This window comes from Muscardinus avellanarius, assembly GCF_963383645.1.
Source record: "Muscardinus avellanarius genome assembly, chromosome: 11".
Taxonomy (NCBI): Eukaryota; Metazoa; Chordata; class Mammalia; order Rodentia; family Gliridae; genus Muscardinus; species Muscardinus avellanarius.
In genome coordinates this window covers 68039728-68059266 of record NC_137797.1, presented here as the reverse complement: position 1 = coordinate 68059266, position 19539 = coordinate 68039728, and the positions used below count along the sequence as shown (strand labels likewise).

The 19539-nt window shown below is 50.4% G+C and overlaps 1 protein-coding gene across 1 annotated transcript; it reads right to left on the bottom strand.

Moving 5' to 3' along the window:
• Positions 1–680: 680 nt before the first annotated feature.
• On the bottom strand, positions 681–18632 carry SPRYD3 (SPRY domain containing 3; the record flags this gene model as incomplete). Its single annotated transcript, XM_080705546.1, has 11 exons — positions 18555–18632; positions 15345–15491; positions 14317–14392; positions 13549–13673; positions 13115–13250; positions 10434–10619; positions 2984–3133; positions 1996–2053; positions 1380–1499; positions 1126–1298; positions 681–815 (listed from the first exon to the last, which is right to left on the bottom strand). Exons 1-11 carry the CDS (start codon positions 18575–18577, stop codon positions 681–683), a joined length of 1329 nt encoding a protein of 442 aa, XP_080561672.1. The 5' UTR covers positions 18578–18632.
• Between the last annotated feature and the right edge of the window lie 907 nt (positions 18633–19539).

Genomic DNA, 19539 nt, shown 5'->3' with positions numbered 1-19539 from the left:
GGGTGACAGGAGCCTGGGCCCCAGGCCCTACCACCTCACAACCCCTCCCTCTAGGCACAGGGCGCCCATCTATGTGTAAGGTTGGGGGAGCCAGAGATTGAGATTCTTTGTGGGACAAAAGTGCCTGAGCAGGCAGGAGTAGCTCTCAAGGGAAAGAAAGGAGACCCTACACGAGTCTTCTTGGAGCAGCCAGTGAAAGGAGATGGCCCAAGAGAGGCCCCCAGCCAGCCAGGGGAAGACAGCAGCAACAGGTTCACATGATGAAGACAGGGAACAAAAGAGAGGAAAATTCAAGGGAAACACTGTGGTAAGGACGGGGCGGGGCTGTCTTGACTCCATCCTCTGCAAAGCATCATGCCCGAATAGCAGCCAAGCTGGGGCTCATCCTCTCCACCCGCATGGGGCCAGTAAAGGAAAGGGGGTCCAGGTGCCCACTAGCGAAACAAGTAGACCCACCCACGTATCAACCCCATTCTTTGGGCCCATTTATGTCCAACCAGGGACTTGGGCTCAGGGACTGGTGAGAAAAGTGGCACCTGTCAGAAAAGTGGAGCCTGACCAGAGTAACTATGCTACCCCAGGGCCTGCTGGGAAAGCAAAACCTGTGGGAAGTCAGGGACTGGGCACCCGGCCCTGCAAAGGTGTGCAGACGGAGAAGGGCCGGTCTGGGGGAGAAGCCTCTAGCCACTCAAGGGATGCAGGTCTACTTTGACCTTCTCCCCACAGCTCAGCATTCCAATGGTGGGGAAGAAACCTCCAGAAGGTACAACAGCATCCTTCTTCCCAATAATCTTGCCATTCCGAGTGAAGAAAACCTGGCGGTGGAGGTGGAGGGAAGAATGGTGCAGGTCAGGTCCTCTTCTCTAGATGTAGGAGTTACACAAGCCTGAGTCACATCACCCCCAACTCAGCATGGGCCAAGGAGACACTTAGGGTGATAAGAGAAATAACCACAAGAGGGCGCCAGGAAGCTGCAAAACAGCCTCCCTGCCCACCACAGCCTCAGGACACCCAGGGCAGCACCAGCCCTCGCCCTTTCCTACACTGGCCTGGAATCCTATTCTCCCTAGCAGCCAGCCCGTCCGGCCCAAGGACCCCGAAACAACCCAGAGTCCCCCTACTCACCACCACCTTCTTGCCCTCGTGCTCCTGCTCTATCTCTTCCCCGTCTTCTTCCTCTTCCTCTTCTTCCTCTTCCTCTTCCCCTTCCTGGTGCAGGTACATGACATTGCGGACATTCCGGACAGCTCGAGCGGTGGGAGACAGGATCACTGTGTCACAGCTGTCATCACTGTCCCCTAGAAGACCGGAAACCTGAGCTTCTATGATACCCCCACCTTGTGGCTGGAGCAGTCTGTCCACTTCCCCACCCCACTCACCCTCACTGTCCAGAATGTAGTCCCGGGGGAACATGATTCCACAGCCCATAATGTCCCCTTTGTAACAGCGTGGCCCAAAGGGGTCCCCCACGCCACTGCCATGGAAGATCTTCCCGTCATCTGTTGGAGGGAGGGGAAAGGACATACTTGAAGGAGCTGAGGCACACCAGAGTGAAACAGAGAGGGAGGCTGGGGTGGGAAGGGGGCACAGTAAGCTCAAGGAGAGCTAGTCAGAGGAGGGAGAGGGGTCCCGGGGGATAAGCATACAGGGAGGGAGGGGAGGGTGGGACCAGGAGCCATGCTCAGTCCTCTTCTCAGGAAGGCCCTAAAGGAAATCAAGCAGGCCAAAAAAAGAAAACGAAGAATCGGCAAATCTGCAGGAAGGGCTCAGGGGAGCCAACTCAAAGGCCTGGAATGTCCAGTCTGGGCCCAGTTCTCCCTTCCTGTCCTGCTCCCCTGGCTCTCTGGGCTAGGAGGAGAAACACAGATGAGGAAAAAGCATAAACAGCCTGGGAAGGGGAAAAGAGCAAGGCCATTGATGAGGGCCCAGGAAAATGGCCAACTGTATGCCTCCACCTCCCCACAGTGCCCCTTCGGTTGGCAGTCCTCTATTCACCTGCATGATAAGCCACAGATCCTCTGCTCCAGCCAGGGTGCCTGTTCTTGGGATAATCCTGAACCGCAAAGAGAAAAGGAAATCTATTGAACCACACACAAAAAAGAGGACAGGAGAAGTTAGCCAGGCACCATGGCAGCTCATGTCTGTGATCCCAGTAATTGGGAGGCTTAGATAAGATTGCAAGTACAAGGCCAGCATATGCTAATTTAGCAAGATCCTATTTCTTTTTCTTTTTTTTTTTTTTTTTGGTGGTACTGAGGGTGGAACCCAGAGGCTTTCTACCTCCAGGCTATACTCCCAGACCTTTTTTATATTTTATTTGGAAACAGGGTCTCACTAAGTTGCTGAGAGCCTCACTCAGTAGCTGAGGCTGGCTTTGAACCCGTGCGATCCTCCTGTCTCAGCCTCCCAAGCGCAGGGATTACAAGTGTGCGCCACCACGCCCAGCTAGCAAGATCCTATTTCTTTTTGTTTGTTTGTTTTGTTTTGTTACAAGATCCTATTTCAAAATAAAAAATAGCCGGGCGTGGACACACACACACACACACAACACACACACACACACACACACACACACACACACACACACACACACGACAAGAGAAAAAGGAAACTTAATGTGCAATCTTTTGGAACAGGCTACAACCCAGTCATCTTTGCACACCCCATAGCATCTCACTTTCTGCAAGCACTGGGGTGATAAGAAGAGAGAAGGTAAGGAAGATGCTCCAAGGCCAGGGCGACAGGCTGCCCCACCCCACCCCCAGGCCTCTGGTAGAGTAGAATCAAGAGACTCTCTTCAGTCCTAGGTTATATGGGGGTCTGTGCTCTTACGCTGCAGACATGTATAAGCTGTGTTCTTTCCCAACTTCTGAGCCTCACTCCACAGCTTGGGTCCCCAGGTTTTCCCAAGAGCCCTTGGCCTCTTCCCATCAGCCCCAGAGCTGAGCAGCACCATAGGGAAAAAGCCCACCATCATGCCCACCTTACGGGCCAGGCCCAAGGCGATATAGCACTTCTCTCCAGGGTCCACAATCTCCACCTCGAAGTAGTGGCTGCGGGTGCTCAGCGGGTGCCGGGCCTGGGCCAGCCCCACGTCCACAATGCTCTTACCCTTCCCCAAGTACTCCAACAGCTGTTGGGGAGAACAGGCAGGTTCAGGCTGGGTACCAGTTTCCTGAGTCTGACAAAAACCCCTGGCTGAAAGGGAAAGGACCCTAGAGGCACAACACTGGCTTAAATTTCTAGGCAGGCCTGGAAGAACAGGAATGGAGTGGGGAGTGAAGATGGCATATGAGTAAGAGGAGCCCCCTGCTGAATGTCTCTCTGCCTTCCTACCATGCCAAGACACCCTCCAGGCTTCCTGGGTAACAGGAGAGAGCAGTGCAGTGATCCAGATGGTGGGGTGTCAGGAAGCATAATGGAGCCTCTAGGCTGGGCATCCCTTCCCTGAATGGGCCCTCTGGCCTTCCCGACTGGGAAAGGGAGGAGAAGCGAAGACTAGGCTGAGACGAAACCAGACAACAGTCCCAGGAGGCTTAATGGAGACAGTGAGGCTGCAGAAGGCAGGTGCCAACTCCAGATATTCAGAGAAAGGGGGAGAACTCAGAAGCCAATTCTGTCTTGGATGAGACTGACATAACTTCTCAAAGTCTGGTTTACTTGGCCTTGAACAAGGCTGTCATCACTGGGTCAGGGAGGTGCCAAGGAACCCCTAGCGAGCAGCTCGACTCTTTCATTTCACATGTCTGTGGGAGCAAAATAAAGATGGAGGAGCAGGCTTTCCTATTCCCAGCCCCCTTCTGCTCTTTCAGTATGAAAGTGAGGGTGTGGAGGTAGGAGAGGGGAGATGACAGATGGGTTCTTGGGGTTCTTCAGTCCCACAATAATTCTGCCTGGGCATGACAGGGCAGCAACCCCCCATCTGGGACGGTTTGTTTATCAGTTGTCATGGTAACAGTGAGGTTATGACTCAACCCCATTCCCTCTTTCCCCCACCCTTAGCATCACCTGGGATTCCTTAATCCCCTTTTAATTAGCCCAAGTGCCCCTCAAGACTTTCTTCTACCCTCCTACCCCTGCAGCCTTTTTAAATACATGTTCCCTGGGGAGCTCCTCCACTTATCCCTGGCAAGTCTTGGTATACTGTCCTCTCACCCCGCCCTCCAAGACTCCTGCCTGAACAGGAAAGGAATTATGCTCGCCTGCCCTAGCATGGAGGCTGTGTGTCCCTAGCAGAGGCTGATCCTGCCTGCTCATTCCCTCTGAAGAGTGGGAAGAGAGGGGCTTGCCCTGCTCAGTCCTGGGTTCCTGTGAAGTCCCTCCTCCCTTTCTCTCAGAAGAGAAGTGGGGCTGATCAGGAGAGAAGTCAGAGGTACACAGCAGGCTACCTAAGTCTCCACCCAGGCCCACTCTGTGGTTCCCTCCACAGCCCCCGTCTGGGCTCCAGCTCCACATGTCTCCCCAGACCACTGGGAGGGATGTGGCTTGGTGCACATAACTCGTTTCTACTCCACCCAGTCCAAGCAGCCCCCAGCCCACCCAGCATTGCAGAGTTGGGTGGGGGACTCCACAGCTGCCCTTGACCCACTCTATCCAACTGGCCTTGCTGTAGGAAACAGAGTGTTCTCCAGTTCCATAGCCAAAAGGCAGCCATCCAGATTCTGGTCCTTGGGAAAAACCCGCCCAACCATTCCCCTACCTCATCTGCAGAGGGCAGCTGCTGCAGTTTTGTCTGAGGACAGGGTGGGGATGCATCCTGAAAGCCCAGGAGAGCAACCTGCCACTACACAAGACTCTAAAGCCTACCCTCACCAGCAGCACTTGGCTGACTACCAACAATCTGGGTGATTGCAACCCTGCACAATGTGCCCTCTTCAAGAGTGAAGCCACAAGCCAGCCATGGTGGCACATGCCTGCAATGCTGGTACTTGAGAGGCTGAGACAGGAGGTTCACAGATTAGAGGATAGTATCAGTGTACTTGCTCTCATCAACTCAGAAAGACCCTGTTTCAAAATTAAAATAAAAAGGGGGCAAGGGGTATTGCCTGGAAGTAGAATACCTCTTGACACAATCTCCAATTCGACAAAAAAAGAAAAATAAAGAGAGGAGCCACCCGACTCTGTTTTCAAACAAACAACAACAACAAATGTTTTTAAAGGGCTGGGAGTGTAGCTCAGAGGAAGAATATATCTGGGCCCTACCCCAGTAATACCAAAAAGAAAAAAAAAGAGTAGAGAGAGCACCGTCCCACAGAGCAGAAGCCACCGCTGGAGATCACCTGTGCCTGTTCCCAGGCTAGCCCTCCAGGTCTTCTCAGAGCTCGGCCTTCCTGAGAGATCCTTTTTCTTTTCTTTTCTTGCTTTTTTTTTTTTTTTTTTTTTTTTTTGCAGGACTGGGGATTGAACCTATGGGTATTCTACCTCCAAGCTACACCCCCAACACTATATATATATATTTTTTTGGTGGTACTGGGGTTCCTGGAAGCCCTTCTACCTCCAGGCTACACTCCCAGACCTATTTTATATATTTTTGGAAACAGGATCTCTTTAGCCAGCACAGCTGGCTTCAATCCTCCTGCCTCTGCCTCCCAAGCGCGGGGATTACAGGCATGCGCCACCACGCCCGGCTTAATTTTTTATTTTGAAACAGGGTCTCACTAAGTTGGTGAGGCTGGCCATGAACTTGAGATCCTCCTGTCTCAGCCTCCCAGGTCCTGGAATTACAGGCGTGTGCCATCATGCCCAACTTAGATCCTTTCTTGAGGAGAGTACATTCCTCCCCTCTTGGACCACCATGGTTAGGAATCTGTACCAGATGCAGGGTTAGTCTCTAGAGTCTGAGGAACTAAGATTCTCATGCTGGTTCCTCAGTCTGTACCTTAGATGACTCTTAGTTTGAAAGAAAATTCAAAAGCCTCTGATTCAAGTCCTAACTCCTTTTACTTAGTAGCCACTAACCTTGAGCAAGTTACATTCTCCTCTTTAAGCCTCAGTTTCTTCATCAGAAAAATAGAAATACTTCCTGTATCTCTAAAGACAAGTGAAAAGACTAAAGGAAGTGTCAAGTGCTTGGCATGGAGCTTGACCCACATGCTCCTTCACTCCTCCTCCCTGGCTAGTACCATTCTCCCTCCCCCACATTAGGAAACAGGGATCATACTGCAACATCAACCACAAAGACAGATATGATCCTTCATTTCAGCCCTTACCTCCACCTACAATGACCAGTGGGCCAACCAGGACCAGTGACTCAGTCTATTCCAGGTGCCCCCCCTCCAACAGTCCCCAGTCAACAAGAATGTTCCTCTGCATCTCTGCTGAGGGTAAGGGGAACCCTTTCCCTAGAGCCCTCAAGCCACCCAGTGAACTGATACCACCCAGTGGAGGCTGCAGATCTGAGTGCAGGGCCTCTACAACTCCACATGCTCTCTCACCCCTCCTCCCTGGCTCCTACCTGCCAGCAAAAAGACCCTAATCCCTCTTGACAGAAGCCAAGAAGGGCTCCAAGCCTGAGGGCCCAGAAGCGGCTGAAAGAGGAACCAAAGGACCGCTCCCCACCAGCCAGCTCAGGCCCCAACACAGTCCCCCCTGGGCTGGGCCTGGGGAGAACCCCTGAGCCGATGGGGCCTCATTCACCTCCCTTTGTGTACCAAAACTGCTGCTGTTGCTAAGGAGTTGTCAGAGGAGCTATAAGCAGCCCACAAAGACAGAATGAGTCTAAATGTCACTGAAGAAAGAGCCACATCTCTCTAAACATAAAAGATTCAGCTCAAACATAACTAAATATTAACAACTACTGAATATAGGGAGTGTGTATGTGGGTCTTCACTGTAGGGGCACTCCGAGGTACAAGGTACACACCCAGCTGTATTTTACTTTTATTCTGAAACACAGTCGCACTAGGTTGGAGAGAATCTCCCTACTTGCTGAAGCTGTCCCTGAACCTCCAATCCTCCTGTCTCAGCTTCCCAAGTACTGGGATTATAGGTGTGCACCACCACATCCAGCTTTCCACTGTACTTTTTAAAAACTTGTCTGCATGCTTGAAATTTTTTATAATGAAATGTTGAAGGGAGAGTCAGGAACTGAATTTGATCTTTATGGGAAAAATCAGTGACAGCGAGGATGGTGGCGCATGTTTGTAATCCCAGCATTTGGGAGGCTAAGACCAGAGGATCGCGGTTTGCAGACAGCCTCAGCTACTTAGTGAGACCCTCTGCAACTCAGTGAGACCCTGTTTCAAAATAAAGAATAAAGCCAGGCATGGTGGCACATGCTTGTAATCCCCGCGCTTGGGAGGTGGAGACAGGAGGATCGCGCAGGTTCGAAGCCAACCGCGCTGGCTTAAGAGACCCTTCCAGACAGCTTCCAGGGCTTCCAGAAACCCCAGTATCACCAAAAAAAAAAAAAAAAAAAGAATAAAAATCGGGCAGGGGGTATAGCTCGGAGGTCAAATGCCTCTGGGTTCCATCCCCAGACCTGCAAAAAATAAATAAATAAACAAACAAATAAATAAATAATAAAATAAAATATAAAATAGGCCTGGAAGTGTAGCCCAAAGGTAGAAAGCCCCTGAAATTTCCTCTCTCCGAGGAGAGAGGAAATTTAAATCTAGGAAATCCAGCCAGGTATGGTGGTGCATGCTTATAATCCCAGAACTTGGGAGGCTGAGACAGGAGGATCACAGGTTTAAGGCCAGCCTCAGCAATTTTAGCAAGACCCTGTTCCAAAATAAAAAATAAAATAGGGCTGGGGGTATAGCTCAGAGGTAGAACACTCCTGGGTTCAATCCCCAATACCAAAATAAGTAAATAAATCTAGGAAATCCAGATTCACCTCATAAGGAAGAGGATGGAAAAAGAGATGATGGACCACAAGAGCAGGCTTGGGTAGAAGGTCCTAGCACGTATAGATGTCCTCAGTTTACCACAGTGATCCCAATAAACCAAACCTATGCTGAAAATATTTAAGTCAAAACTACATTTACTCCAACTAAACTAACAACATCATCACTTAGCAATGCAGTACACAGTGGAGTGAACTATCTACTCTCAGGACAGCCTGGCTCTCTGGGAGCTGTGGCTCCATAGCTCAGCACCACAAGAGTTTCATACCACACATCACTGGCCTATGGATAAATCAAAACTCAAAATCTGAAGTATAGTTTCTACCAAATATATATAGCTTTCACATTATCAGAAAATCAGAAAATCATAAGTCAAACTGAGTATTAGGCAGTAGAAAAGACAGTGAACAGGAGTCAAAGATACTGGGCCCATTTCTGCTACGAACTAATTACCTGACATTTGAACATGTCTCTTCTCTTTTCCCTGGGACAATTTTTACATCACCAACAGAACAAGAGGAAACCTAGGGGCCTATTTTGGCCTCTCACCAATGATTAAAGGAGATGGCTATGAGCATCTTGTGTCTGGGGGCCTAGGATATTAAATGCTTTGCATATCAAAGACCTGTCCCAAACCAGGCATGGTGGCGCATGCCTTTACTCCCAATACATGGGAGACTGCGACCGGAGGATCATAGGTTGGAGGAGAGCCTCAGCGAGTTGTGAGACTTTCATCAACCTAGGAAAACCCTGTTTCCAAATAAAATACGGCTGGAGATGTAACTCAAAGGTAGAATGCCCCTGGGTACAATCTCTGTCTATATCTGTCTGTCTGTCACACACACACACACACACACACACACACACACACACACACACACTTGTCCCAAATAAAACACTGACAATCTCCCATGGAGAAATCCTAGATTAGATCAGATCCGGGGCTCTCCCAAACCTTCTTGGTTCTAGGGCACTCTACTGAGAACATCACCAAGGACAGGAGGTACAGGCTGCAATGGAAGCAAGGGTCTGTCCACAAAAGGGCCAAATGTCCCTCAAGAGTTCATGCCCAAGTATACTGGGGAGGATCAAGTGCTCAAAGAGCAGTGGTCCCACCCTACCAGCTGTCCTATGCTGGGGCAAGGGTCTAAGAAAAGAGCCAAACTTTACCGCGATGTCTAAGAAAGAAAAAATTCATAAACGAGTGGCCTAAGGGCACTGGGGGGAGGGTGGGAAGGAAGGAAGGCTATTTATAAATGTCTACAGGATTCCACATCAATTAGAAAAGATGCCTGGGAGGAGCTGGGAGCAGAGTGGGGACAGGTCCAGGCAGGGAAAGGACGCCAGGAAAAAGCTCCTCAGGAGAGGTCAGAGATGAGAGCTGGAGCACCGCCCTGGCGCAGGCCCAAGTACAACTCTGGAGATGTTGTGAAAATGATGGTAGAAGGGGAAAAGAAAAGAGAGGAGAGGCAAGGGGCGGGCATCTGAGGCCTTCTGGCTCACAGCAGAGCAGCTCCTGAACCCCAGAGCCACAAGTGCAGAGCCCAGGAAGCAGCAGGAGGGCACGCTTTCTGCCATTTTCTTGTGCTGGACTTACCCTGAACTCCACAAGAGGGAGGCCTTGTTCATAATCTACTCCCACCCCCTGTTGCTTCTGTTTTGTTATTAAAGCCTGACTTAAAAACAGCCTGGGTTGAGGTGAGAAGGCCAGAGGGTAGAGAAAAGCCAGGCTGGGAATGAGGGGGCAGCAGAGGGACAAGTCAAAGTGGGAGGCCTGAACAGCCCACTAGAGGTCAGGGCCAGGTCCAACCCAGCAGCTAGTCACTCCCAGGGAAGCAAGAGGCACAGAGGGGAGCCAGGACTTTCCTCTCAAGGCCCCCCTCACACTTCTTAAGAAAGCTACAACCCAGGGAGAGACTGAAAGATGGAGAGAGCAAGCTTCTGAGGCTTCATCTGCCTCCTTCTTACCTACAAAACATAGGGGAAGAGAAGAGACAGACACTGAAGTTTACTCAAGATCTCCAAGACCCTTCCACCCGCCTGCCCCTCAGTGCTGGGATGGAAAGCCTGAGCCAGCTAAGCTGGGATCGAAGCCAGAAGAGGAAGACAGCCAATCTGCCTCCAAATCAGCCCCAGCCCCTTACAGGCCTCACTGCCACTACACACAGGGCAGGAAAGGACACCAGACACGGAAGGAGCCAAAACAGGCGAAGGACAGCTTCTCTTCCTCTCCTCCTCCCCAGAGTTTACACTAATACATGTTCTCAAATTAAGGGTAAGGGAAGAAAGGGAATCATTGCTAAGGAGAACAAAGATCTGGACTCCAAGACTCACATCCAGGCCCCAGGCTATCTTGCCCAGACCCCCCTTTCCCAAAGCCTCACAAAAGATACCATCCTCACTCCGCATTCTTAGCAGTTCAGATGTGCTTACCTACCCAAGAGGGCCACATGGTCGCACACACCTGTAATCCCAGTATCTGGGAGGCTGAGACAGGAAGATTGCAGGTTTGAGGACAGCCTCAGTAACTTAGGGAAACCTAGTCCTCTTTGCCCCCACCCCCCTTGCCCCTCTGCCCTTTACTTACAGTTCCGCAGACTCTGACATCATGCAGCCGGCCCCATTCATCCTCATAACTGTCAACCATCATCACGCTATCATCTTCGCGGCCCAGCTCAGCATTGAGGTGAAGCCGTACCTCCTCGCCCAGAGAGTGCATGCCAACTGCGGGGAACAGCCCATCTGGGGACATTGGCATGATGGTGGAGCCCACCTGCGGAGAGGGAGGGAGAAAGCCATCCTCGGCCTCACTTTTCCACAGCTCATTTCAGTCCTCTCCTGGAGGAGCAAGACATCCACAGAGCTAGAAGCACACATTAATCTTTGGACTTGCTGCCAAGTGCTTTTGGGATGTGTGTGCATGCACTGCAGTGGCAAAGTGCAGAGAAAGAGATTCTAAGAGGCAGGACCTATCCGCCAAGCCTGGGAAAGTACCTGTCCTAGGGCAGCAGAGGGAGTTGGGTGAGGGGAGAGAGCTGGGAGTCTCTTTATATTTGCTCTTGTCCCATCTCTTCACCATTACTAGTATCCCTCTGAAGAGAAATAGGAAGGAGAAATCAAAAACAGAAAATAAAGCCTAATAAGAACATATATCCAAAAGTATTCAAGTCCAAAACCCATGAGGGCGACATACGGTGGCATATACCTGTAATCCTCCTTTTTGGGAGGCTGAGACAGGAGGATAGCAGATTTGAGACCAGCCTCAGGAATTCAGTGAGGCCCTCCACAACTTATAATACCCTGTTTCAAAATAAAATATAGAAGCTGAGCGTGGTGGCGCATGCTTGTAATCCCAGCATTCAGGAGACTGAGACAGGAGGATTGCGGTTCGCAGACAGCCTCAGCTACTACTTAGTGAGGCCCTTTGCAACTCAGCGAGACTCTATTTCAAAATAAAGACTAAAAAATAGGGCTGGGGGTGTAGCTTGGAGGTAGAATGCCCCTGGGTTCCATCACCAGTACAGCAAAAAATAAAAAAACAATAAAATTTGGAGCCGGCGTGGTGGTACATGCTTGTAATCTCAGCATTGGGATTACAATGCTAAGATAGGAGGATTGTGGTTCAAGGACAGCCTCAGCTATTTAGTGAGGTCCTTTGCAATTTAGTGAGACCCTGTTTCAAAATAAAGAATAAAAAATAGAGCTGGGGGTGTTGCTCAGAGACAGAATGCCCCTGGGTTCCATTCCCAGCACTGCAAATAAATAAATAAATAAATAAATAAATAAATAAATAAATAAATAATAGGGCTGAGATGTAGCTCAGAAAGAAAATGTCTCTGGGTTCATTCCAAAGTACCACAAAAAAAGCCAGGCGTGGTGGCACAGGCTTGTAATCCCCGTGCTTGGGAGGCTGAGACAGGAGGATCGCACGGGTTGGAAGCCAGCCTCAGCTACTTAGTGAGGCTCTCAGCAACTTAGTGAGACCCTGTTTCCAAATAAAATATAAAAAAGGTCTGGGAGTATAGCCCGGAGGTAGAAAGCCTCTGGGTTCCACCCCCAGTACCACAAAAAAAAAAAAAAAAAAAAAAAGTAACACAAAGCCAGGCATGGTGGCACAGGCATGTAATCCCAGCATTCAGGGGGCTAAGACCAGAGGATCACAGTTCGCGGACAGCCTCAGCTACTACTTAGTGAGGCCCTCCGCAACTTAGTGAGACCCTGTTTCAAAATAAAGAATAAAAAATAGGGCAGGGGGTGTAGTTCGGTTCGGAGATAGAATGCTTCTGGGCTCCATTCCCAGACCCCCCCCACAAAAAAAAAAGTACCACAAAAAAAAAGAATGAATGAATAATTGGGGGTAACCAGGTGTTCTGGTATACAGCAGTAATTACAGTATAAGGGAGGCTAAGACAGAAGAATCCCAAGTTCTAGAACAGCCCTATAACCAGTGAGACTCTTAGCAATCTATCGAGAACCTGTTTCAAAAATAAAATATATTGCAGGGCGTGGTAGCACACGCTTGTAATCCCTGTGCTTGGGAGGCAGAGACAGGAGGATCGCACAGGTTCAAAGACAGCCTTGCTGGCTGAAGAGACTCTGTTTCCAAATAAAAAATATAAAAATAGGTCTGGAAGTACAGCCCGGAGGTAGAAGGGTTCCATCCCCAGTACCACCAAAAACAAACAAACAAACATTAAGTAAGCCAGGCGTGGTAACACATTCTTGTAATCCCAGCATTTGGGAGGCTGAGACAGGAGGACTGCAGGTTGAGGACAGCCCCAGCTACTTAATGAGGCCCTTTGCAACTCAGTGAGACCCTGTTTCAAAATAGGGCTGAGGGTGTAGCTCGAGGTAGAATACCCCTGGGTTCCATCCCCAGTACTGCAAAAAAAAAAAAAAAAAAAAAAAAAAAAAAAAAAAACCAACCACCACCACCTATGAGGTCCTCCAGCTTATGCAGCCACGCCATAATCTTACCCTGTTTTTGTCTGCTCAAAATCTTCCTCAAATCACCAGATTCTGCTCCCCACAATTTCTGCTCACTTTCCACTGGCTACACTAACTTACCCTTCTAGGCCTATCATCCACATCATGACACAGCTGCCCTGGGCAGAGAAAGGGGACTTCTGGTGCATGCATCTCCTTTAGGAGATAAGAACTAGTATGTGGGTCCCTGGCAAGCACCAGCCAGCAGACTCTTCCTAACCACTCCCACAAACCCTTGAGCAACTCCAAGCCACTTGAACCCACCCAGGGTTTCTCACTTACCCGCTTCCCATTTTTGGTGAAGAAGATCTGGGCAGTCTGTACATCAAAGGACACAGGCTCAATGCCACAGCCAATCCGGTCCCCGGAATTGCACTTTGATCCAAACTGGCGACCCTTGGCTCGGCCATTGTACAGCCTGTGGAGAGAGTGACACAGACACAAGACCACACCTGGCTCCTCCAACTGCCCAGCACCCTCCCCAGCTACTCCAGTCACTCTGGCCAGCATCAACCTGTATCTTAAAATGAGTTCACTCTCTCCCCTAAATCTGCATATCTACAAGGGTAGCCACCCGGCCACCTCCTGTCCTGCTCAGAAAAATGTATGAAAACACACCAAGAGAGAAGAAACGGGAGAGCTGCACTGAACGGGTACTGCATAGCTGCAATTCCCAAATCCAAAGCAAAGGTTGAGGTTCTGCAAGGACTACTCACTTGCCATCATCAGCATGGTAGGCTACAGAGTCAGGCAACCAGCCAGGCTGGTGGTCCAAGCTGTAGTACTGAGGGACCAGCCCTACAGCAATGGTGCCCCGAACACCACTGTCCACAATAGACACCTGGAAGGAAGAGAACAGGTCATGTTAGAAAGGATCAGCAATGGTATACGTTGCTGGGGGTGGGAAGAAGGGAAATTAGTGATCAAGGGGGCTGAGGCTCAAAGGGACAAAAGACATGGCAATCAGAGAAAACTAGGACTCTTAAAGGGAGAACTAGGGAGAGTGGACCCTACCTACCATGCTTACTTAGGCAATTATTTCTTTTTTTTTTTTTTGGTGGTACTGGGGTTCCTGGAAGCCCTTCTATCTCCGGGCTACACTCCCAGGCCTAGTTTTACATTTTTTTTATTTGGAAACAGGGTCTCCTAAGCCAGCATGCGTGGCTGGCTTCGAACCTGCGCGATCCTCCTGTCTCAGCCTCCCAAGCGCGGGGATTACAAGCGTGTGCCACCACGCCCGGCTAGGCAATTATTTCTGAGCTTCAGAAAAAGACAAGAAGAGTAAATGCTGGGCTTGGTTAGGGGATAGGAACCACCTGAGTCAAAGGCCACCCAGGTGAGAGGCAGGACAACAAAGGAACAGTGACAGGACTGCAGGGCACCTCTCTCAGCCTGGGTCTAAATCCAGTGAGGAGCTCCATGGAGCTGATGCTCTTGCCCCGATCTCACCCCTGCTCGGCCCACCCAGTGCTTCATCACATCACCTCAAAATAGTTGCTGTCCTTGGTCAAGGGTCGAGAAGCCACATAGCAGCCAACTTCACCAGAGTTTCCATGGTAACTGAAGGAGAAATTAGGGGGCGTTCCATTAGCAGCCTGGCCCAGGAGTTGGAAGTAGAGCCTCAGCATCCCAACCCTGCCCTGCCACGGGGCCGCACTTCAGGAGATCTGCACACCCCACCCTTCCCACTGCCTACAGACAAGGCCCAACCCGTGCCAGCCAATACAAGCCTGGCTTCTTCAGCTCTCGGGAAGGAACACACAGCCTCCCTTGGGTCTCACAATCCTGTCTAACTTCAGTCCCTCAAGTTACAGCTTCGGCCCTTGACTCTGGCTCTGTCCTCCGTGGAGCTGGAGAATGGCGGGTCTCTGCTGTACCAAAGCCCTTCACAGATTGGAAAAAAATGACTGAACTCAGTCCCCAGTCCTTAGTTTCCTCACCTCCAAACTAAATACTACTACTTTCTTCTCCCATCAGTGACAACTTTAGGAGAGAGTTAAGCTTGGAAGGAGTGAGGGAAGGTGTTAACAAACACATACAAACCAAAGAGTTGGAAAGGCCTGGGAGGGGCTGGAGAAGATTTACTACAGAACTACCCTTCCCCAAACAGGAGGCTCAGTGCCTTAAATGTCACTCTTCATCAAGCCCAGCCGCTCAGATGTGGCAGAAGAAGACTCAGACCCCACGGACCCCAATGGTCTTCCCAACAAAAGACCCGGGAAACTCCTGAGGTCCCAGAAGCCTCCCATACCTGCGAGGCTCACTTCCAATGCCCAATTAGAACAGGCCCTTGCTGGATCCCTTCCTTGCCAGACCAAAATAGAGGGAGATAATGAGAGCAGCAAACAGGAGTCCAGGGGAGAGCAACACACATTCCTCCACTTAGACCTCCAATGTAAAAGTCCCCCTGCTTCCTGTGCAAGGTAACAATCCCCTTCCTCTGAAAAAGCTCCCTTTCACCTCTAAGATCTGGAACAGAAAGAAAAATGTGAAACCCTTCCCCTAAACTCACCTCAAAGTGTCTCCATCTACAAGGATATGTTTGAACCTCTCCTGATATCGGAAAGCCCGAACCTCTCGAATCTCCCGGATCCGCCGGCGCCAATTCAGAAACCGGTAATGCAGGTTTAGGTCATCCATCTTGTTCATGAGAACAAACCTGTAGAGGGGAAAAGTGACTGAAGAGGGAGCAGGGCCCTGGGCAAGCACCTCAGCCTGCTCAACCCTGAATGTGGAGAGGGGGCTACATTCGACGCCTGTTATCCTAGCTCATCTCAATGAGCCCCATCCTCACCCTTTCATGCAACCAACATTTACAGGGCTCCTACTGTGTACAGTGTTTAGGTGCTAGAAATAAAGCTGTGAACAATATGGATGGGATTCCTGCTCTCATCGGGCTTCTATTCTAGAGGGAGAGGTTGATGGGGGAGTCCTGACAGGCAATAAACAGATGTGAGCGGGGAGTAGTGGTGCATGCCTGTAATCCCAGTCTTTGGATACTTGGGAGGCTGAGACAGGAGGATTACAGGTTCAAAACAGTCTCAGAAAGTGGCTAGACTCTCATCAACCTAGTGAAACTCTTTCAAAATAAAAATTTAAAGCTGGGCGTGGTGGTGCACTCTTGGTGGTGCACTCTTGTAATACCCGCGCTTGGGAGGATGAGACAGGAAGATTGCACAGGTTCCAAGCTAGCCTCAGCTACTTAGTGCGGCTCTCAGCAACTTAGTGAGACTTTGTTTCCAAATAAAATATAAAATAGGTCTGGGAGTATAGCCCAGAGGTAGAAAGCCCCTGGGTTCCACCCCTAGTACCACACACACACACAAAAAAAATTTAACTGAAATAGGAGCTGGGCGTGGTGGCACACGCTTGTAATCCCAGCATTCAGGAGGCTGAGACCAGAGGATTGCAGTTCACGGACAGCCTCAGCTACTTAGTGAGGCCCTCTGCAACTTAGACCCTGTTTCAAAATAAAGAATAAAAAAAGGCAGGGGATGTAGCTTGGAGGTCGAATGCCCCTGGGTTCCATCCCAGACCCGCAAAAAAAAAAAAAAAAAAAAAAGAAAGAAACTGAAATAGGGTTGGGTTCCCTGGGGAGGTGGTTCATGCTTGTAATCCCAGTACTTGGGAAGCTGAGAAAGGAGGATCACAGGTTCAAAGTCAGCCTCAGCAACTTAGTGAGACTCTCAGCAACCTAGTGAGACCCTGTTTTCAAATAATAAATACAATAAGAACGGGCACGGTGGTGCATGCTTGTAATCACAGCATTCAGAAAGCTGAGACCAGAGGATCATGGTTCATGGGCAGCCTCAGCTGCCTTAAGATCTGTGGGTCTGGGTATAGAACCCAGGTGCATTCGACTTCCCAGCTACACCTTCTGCCCTATTTTTTATTCCTTATTTTGAAACAGAGTCTCACTAAGTTGCAGAAGGCCTCACTAAGTAGCTGAGGCTGTCTGTGAACTATGATCCTCCTGTCTCAACCTCCCAAATGCTGGGATTACAAGCATGCATCACCAGTCACCACACCAGGCTCCAGCCTCAACTACTTAGTGAGGTCCTTTGCAACTCAGTGAGACCCTGCTTCAAAATAAAGAATAAAAAATAGGGCTGGGAGCTGGGCATGGTGGCACACATTTATAATCCCAGCATTTGGTAGGCTGAGACCAGAGGATCATAGTTCACAGCCAGCCTCAGCTACTTAGGACCTCTGCAACTTAGTGAGACCCTGTTTCAAAAAAAGAAATAAAAGCCAGGTGTGGTGGTGCACGCTTGTAATCCCCACACTTGGGAGGCTGAGACAAGAGGATAACACAGCTTCGAAGCCAGCCTCAACTACTTATAGAGGCTCTCTGCAACTTAGTGAGACCCTGTTTCCAAATAAAATATAAAAATAGGTCTGTGAGTATAGCCTGGAGATAGCCTCTGGGTTTCACCCCCAGTACCACCAAAAAAAAAAAAAGAAAGAAAAGAAAAGAGGGAAGGGGTGTAGCTTGGAGGTAGAATGTCCCTGGGTTCCACCCCCAGACTTGCAAAAAAAAAAGGGGGGGGGCTGGGGGTGTAGCTCAGAGGTGGAATGCCCTTGGGTTCCATTCCCCAGTTCCACTAAATTAATTAATTAATGTAAAAAATAAGGCTGGGGTGTAGCTTGGAAGTTGAATGGCTTTGAGTTTAAATTCCAGGACAAAAAATTTAAAAAAAGCTTGGGCGGGTATGGTGGTGCATGCTTGTAATCTCAGCATTTGGGAGTTTGAGACAGGAGGATTACAGGTTCAAAGCCAGCCTCAGGTACTTAGTGAGGCCCTTTGCAACTCAGTGAGTCCCTGTTTCAAAATAAAAATTTTAAAAATAGGGCTGGGGTGTAGTTTGGAGGTAGAATGCCCCTGGGTTCCATCCCCAATGCTGCAAAATAAACAAGAAAACAAATAAAATAAGGTTGGGTGGGGATGTAGCCCTGGGTTCAATCCCCAGTACTATAAAAGGGGAAAAAAAAAAGTTTATCAGATCTTAAGGCTAATTCAGGTGCAGCAGCTGAGATGGCATCCACTCAGATGGTAACAGTGCTACAGGAGAGGAATGGAGTGTTCTGGGTATTTAAACAACCCGCAGTACCAACATATAAATGAATGAATGAATGAATGAATGAATGAATGAATGAATGAAATTTTCCTGGAAGTCAAAAGTGATTAAAAGAAAAAGTGAAGAAGTCTTCTCTTCCCACCCACAAAGCCCTAGACCAGTGCACAGTAGGTGCTCAGTTAACCCAGGCTGGGTTGACTTGGATCCCAATACTCAGGTTCTGACTCGTTTGCAATAGCTACAACCCACCACGTGGCCCAGAGCAGTGGACCTGGGCAGCCCTGGGACGCCCCTCCGGGGCCCACAGCCAGGACTCGAGCCCGGGGAGATGCTGGGGCCCCAGACCTATGGGCATCTGGTTGTCCGGAACCCCTGGGCCTTAGCACCAGAGTGGCGTCCTCCCTGGCCCGCCCCCCGCCCGGGCACAGCCCGGTCACTCTGCAGGGACCCGGGACGACGAGGTCCCCAGCCGTCGGCGTGGCACTGCCCAGGCCGGGCCTCTGGCGAGCTGTGCGCCCAGACGGGAAGACTGGGGACTGGAGTGCAAGGCCCCGCCCCTGCCCTGAAGCCCCCGCCCAGGACCCCCGCCTCGGGCTCCCCGGAGACCCGCGGCTCCGGGGACCCCGCCCCTGATCCCCGCCTACCGGGGCCGCCGCGTCCTCCTCATCCATAGGCCTCTCAGCACCGCACACAAGCTCTTCGGCCGCCGCCACCACACACATCCGGGTCTCCGCCCTCCCTACGCTCGGAGAGGCCCACCCCTCCCCACTCTTCTGACCAATCCTCAGCAACCTCTAACGACGGACACCTGCACCAGCCAATCAAAGGGCGCAGACGGGGCGCGGGGCGCGGCCCGGTGAGCCGGGTACCCAGCGCAGGGCCGGGTCTGGCATACCCGGGGTGGGGAGGCGACGTGGCGGCGCGGCGCGGGCTGGGTGCCCGGGCGCCGGGAGGTCCAGGGTGGGCGGCCCCTGCGCGGGCGGGCAGGTGGCCGCGCGGGCACCGCATTTCCTCAGCGATAGTTCGGTGCCAGGCGTGAAGCTAAAAGCTTTACGGGAACGTCCTTTTAATCCATTTAACACCCTTATTAAAGAAATCTTATTATTATTATTATTATTTTTTTTTTTTATGCCTGAGGAACCAGAGGCTTGCCTCCGTAGTCTCCGCGCTAAACTGTTACCATATGTTTTATTCTCTCCGGAGCTCATATTAGGTTCGTTAGTCCCGGGATGAACATTCCATGCCAGGACAAGAGAATTTAAGATTAAATTTTTTAAAAAGCACAATAGAGCCGGGCGTGGTGGTGCACGTCTGTATTCCCAGCACTTGGGAGGTTCAAACAGGAGGATTGCAGGTTCGAGGCCAGCCTCAGCAATTTAGCGAGGTCTCCAGCAATTTATGGAGACCCTGTTTCAAAATAAATAAGCCAGGCTTGGTGGCACGCGCTTGTAATCACAGTACTTGGGAGGCTGAGACTGTAGGATCACAGGTTCACGGCCAAACTCAGCAATTTAGTGAGGCCCTGTTTGAAAATAAAGAATTAAAAACCCGGTGTGGTGGCACACGCTTGTAATTCCAGTACTTGGGAGGCTGAAACAGGAGGATCGTTCAGGTTCGAAGCCAGCCTCA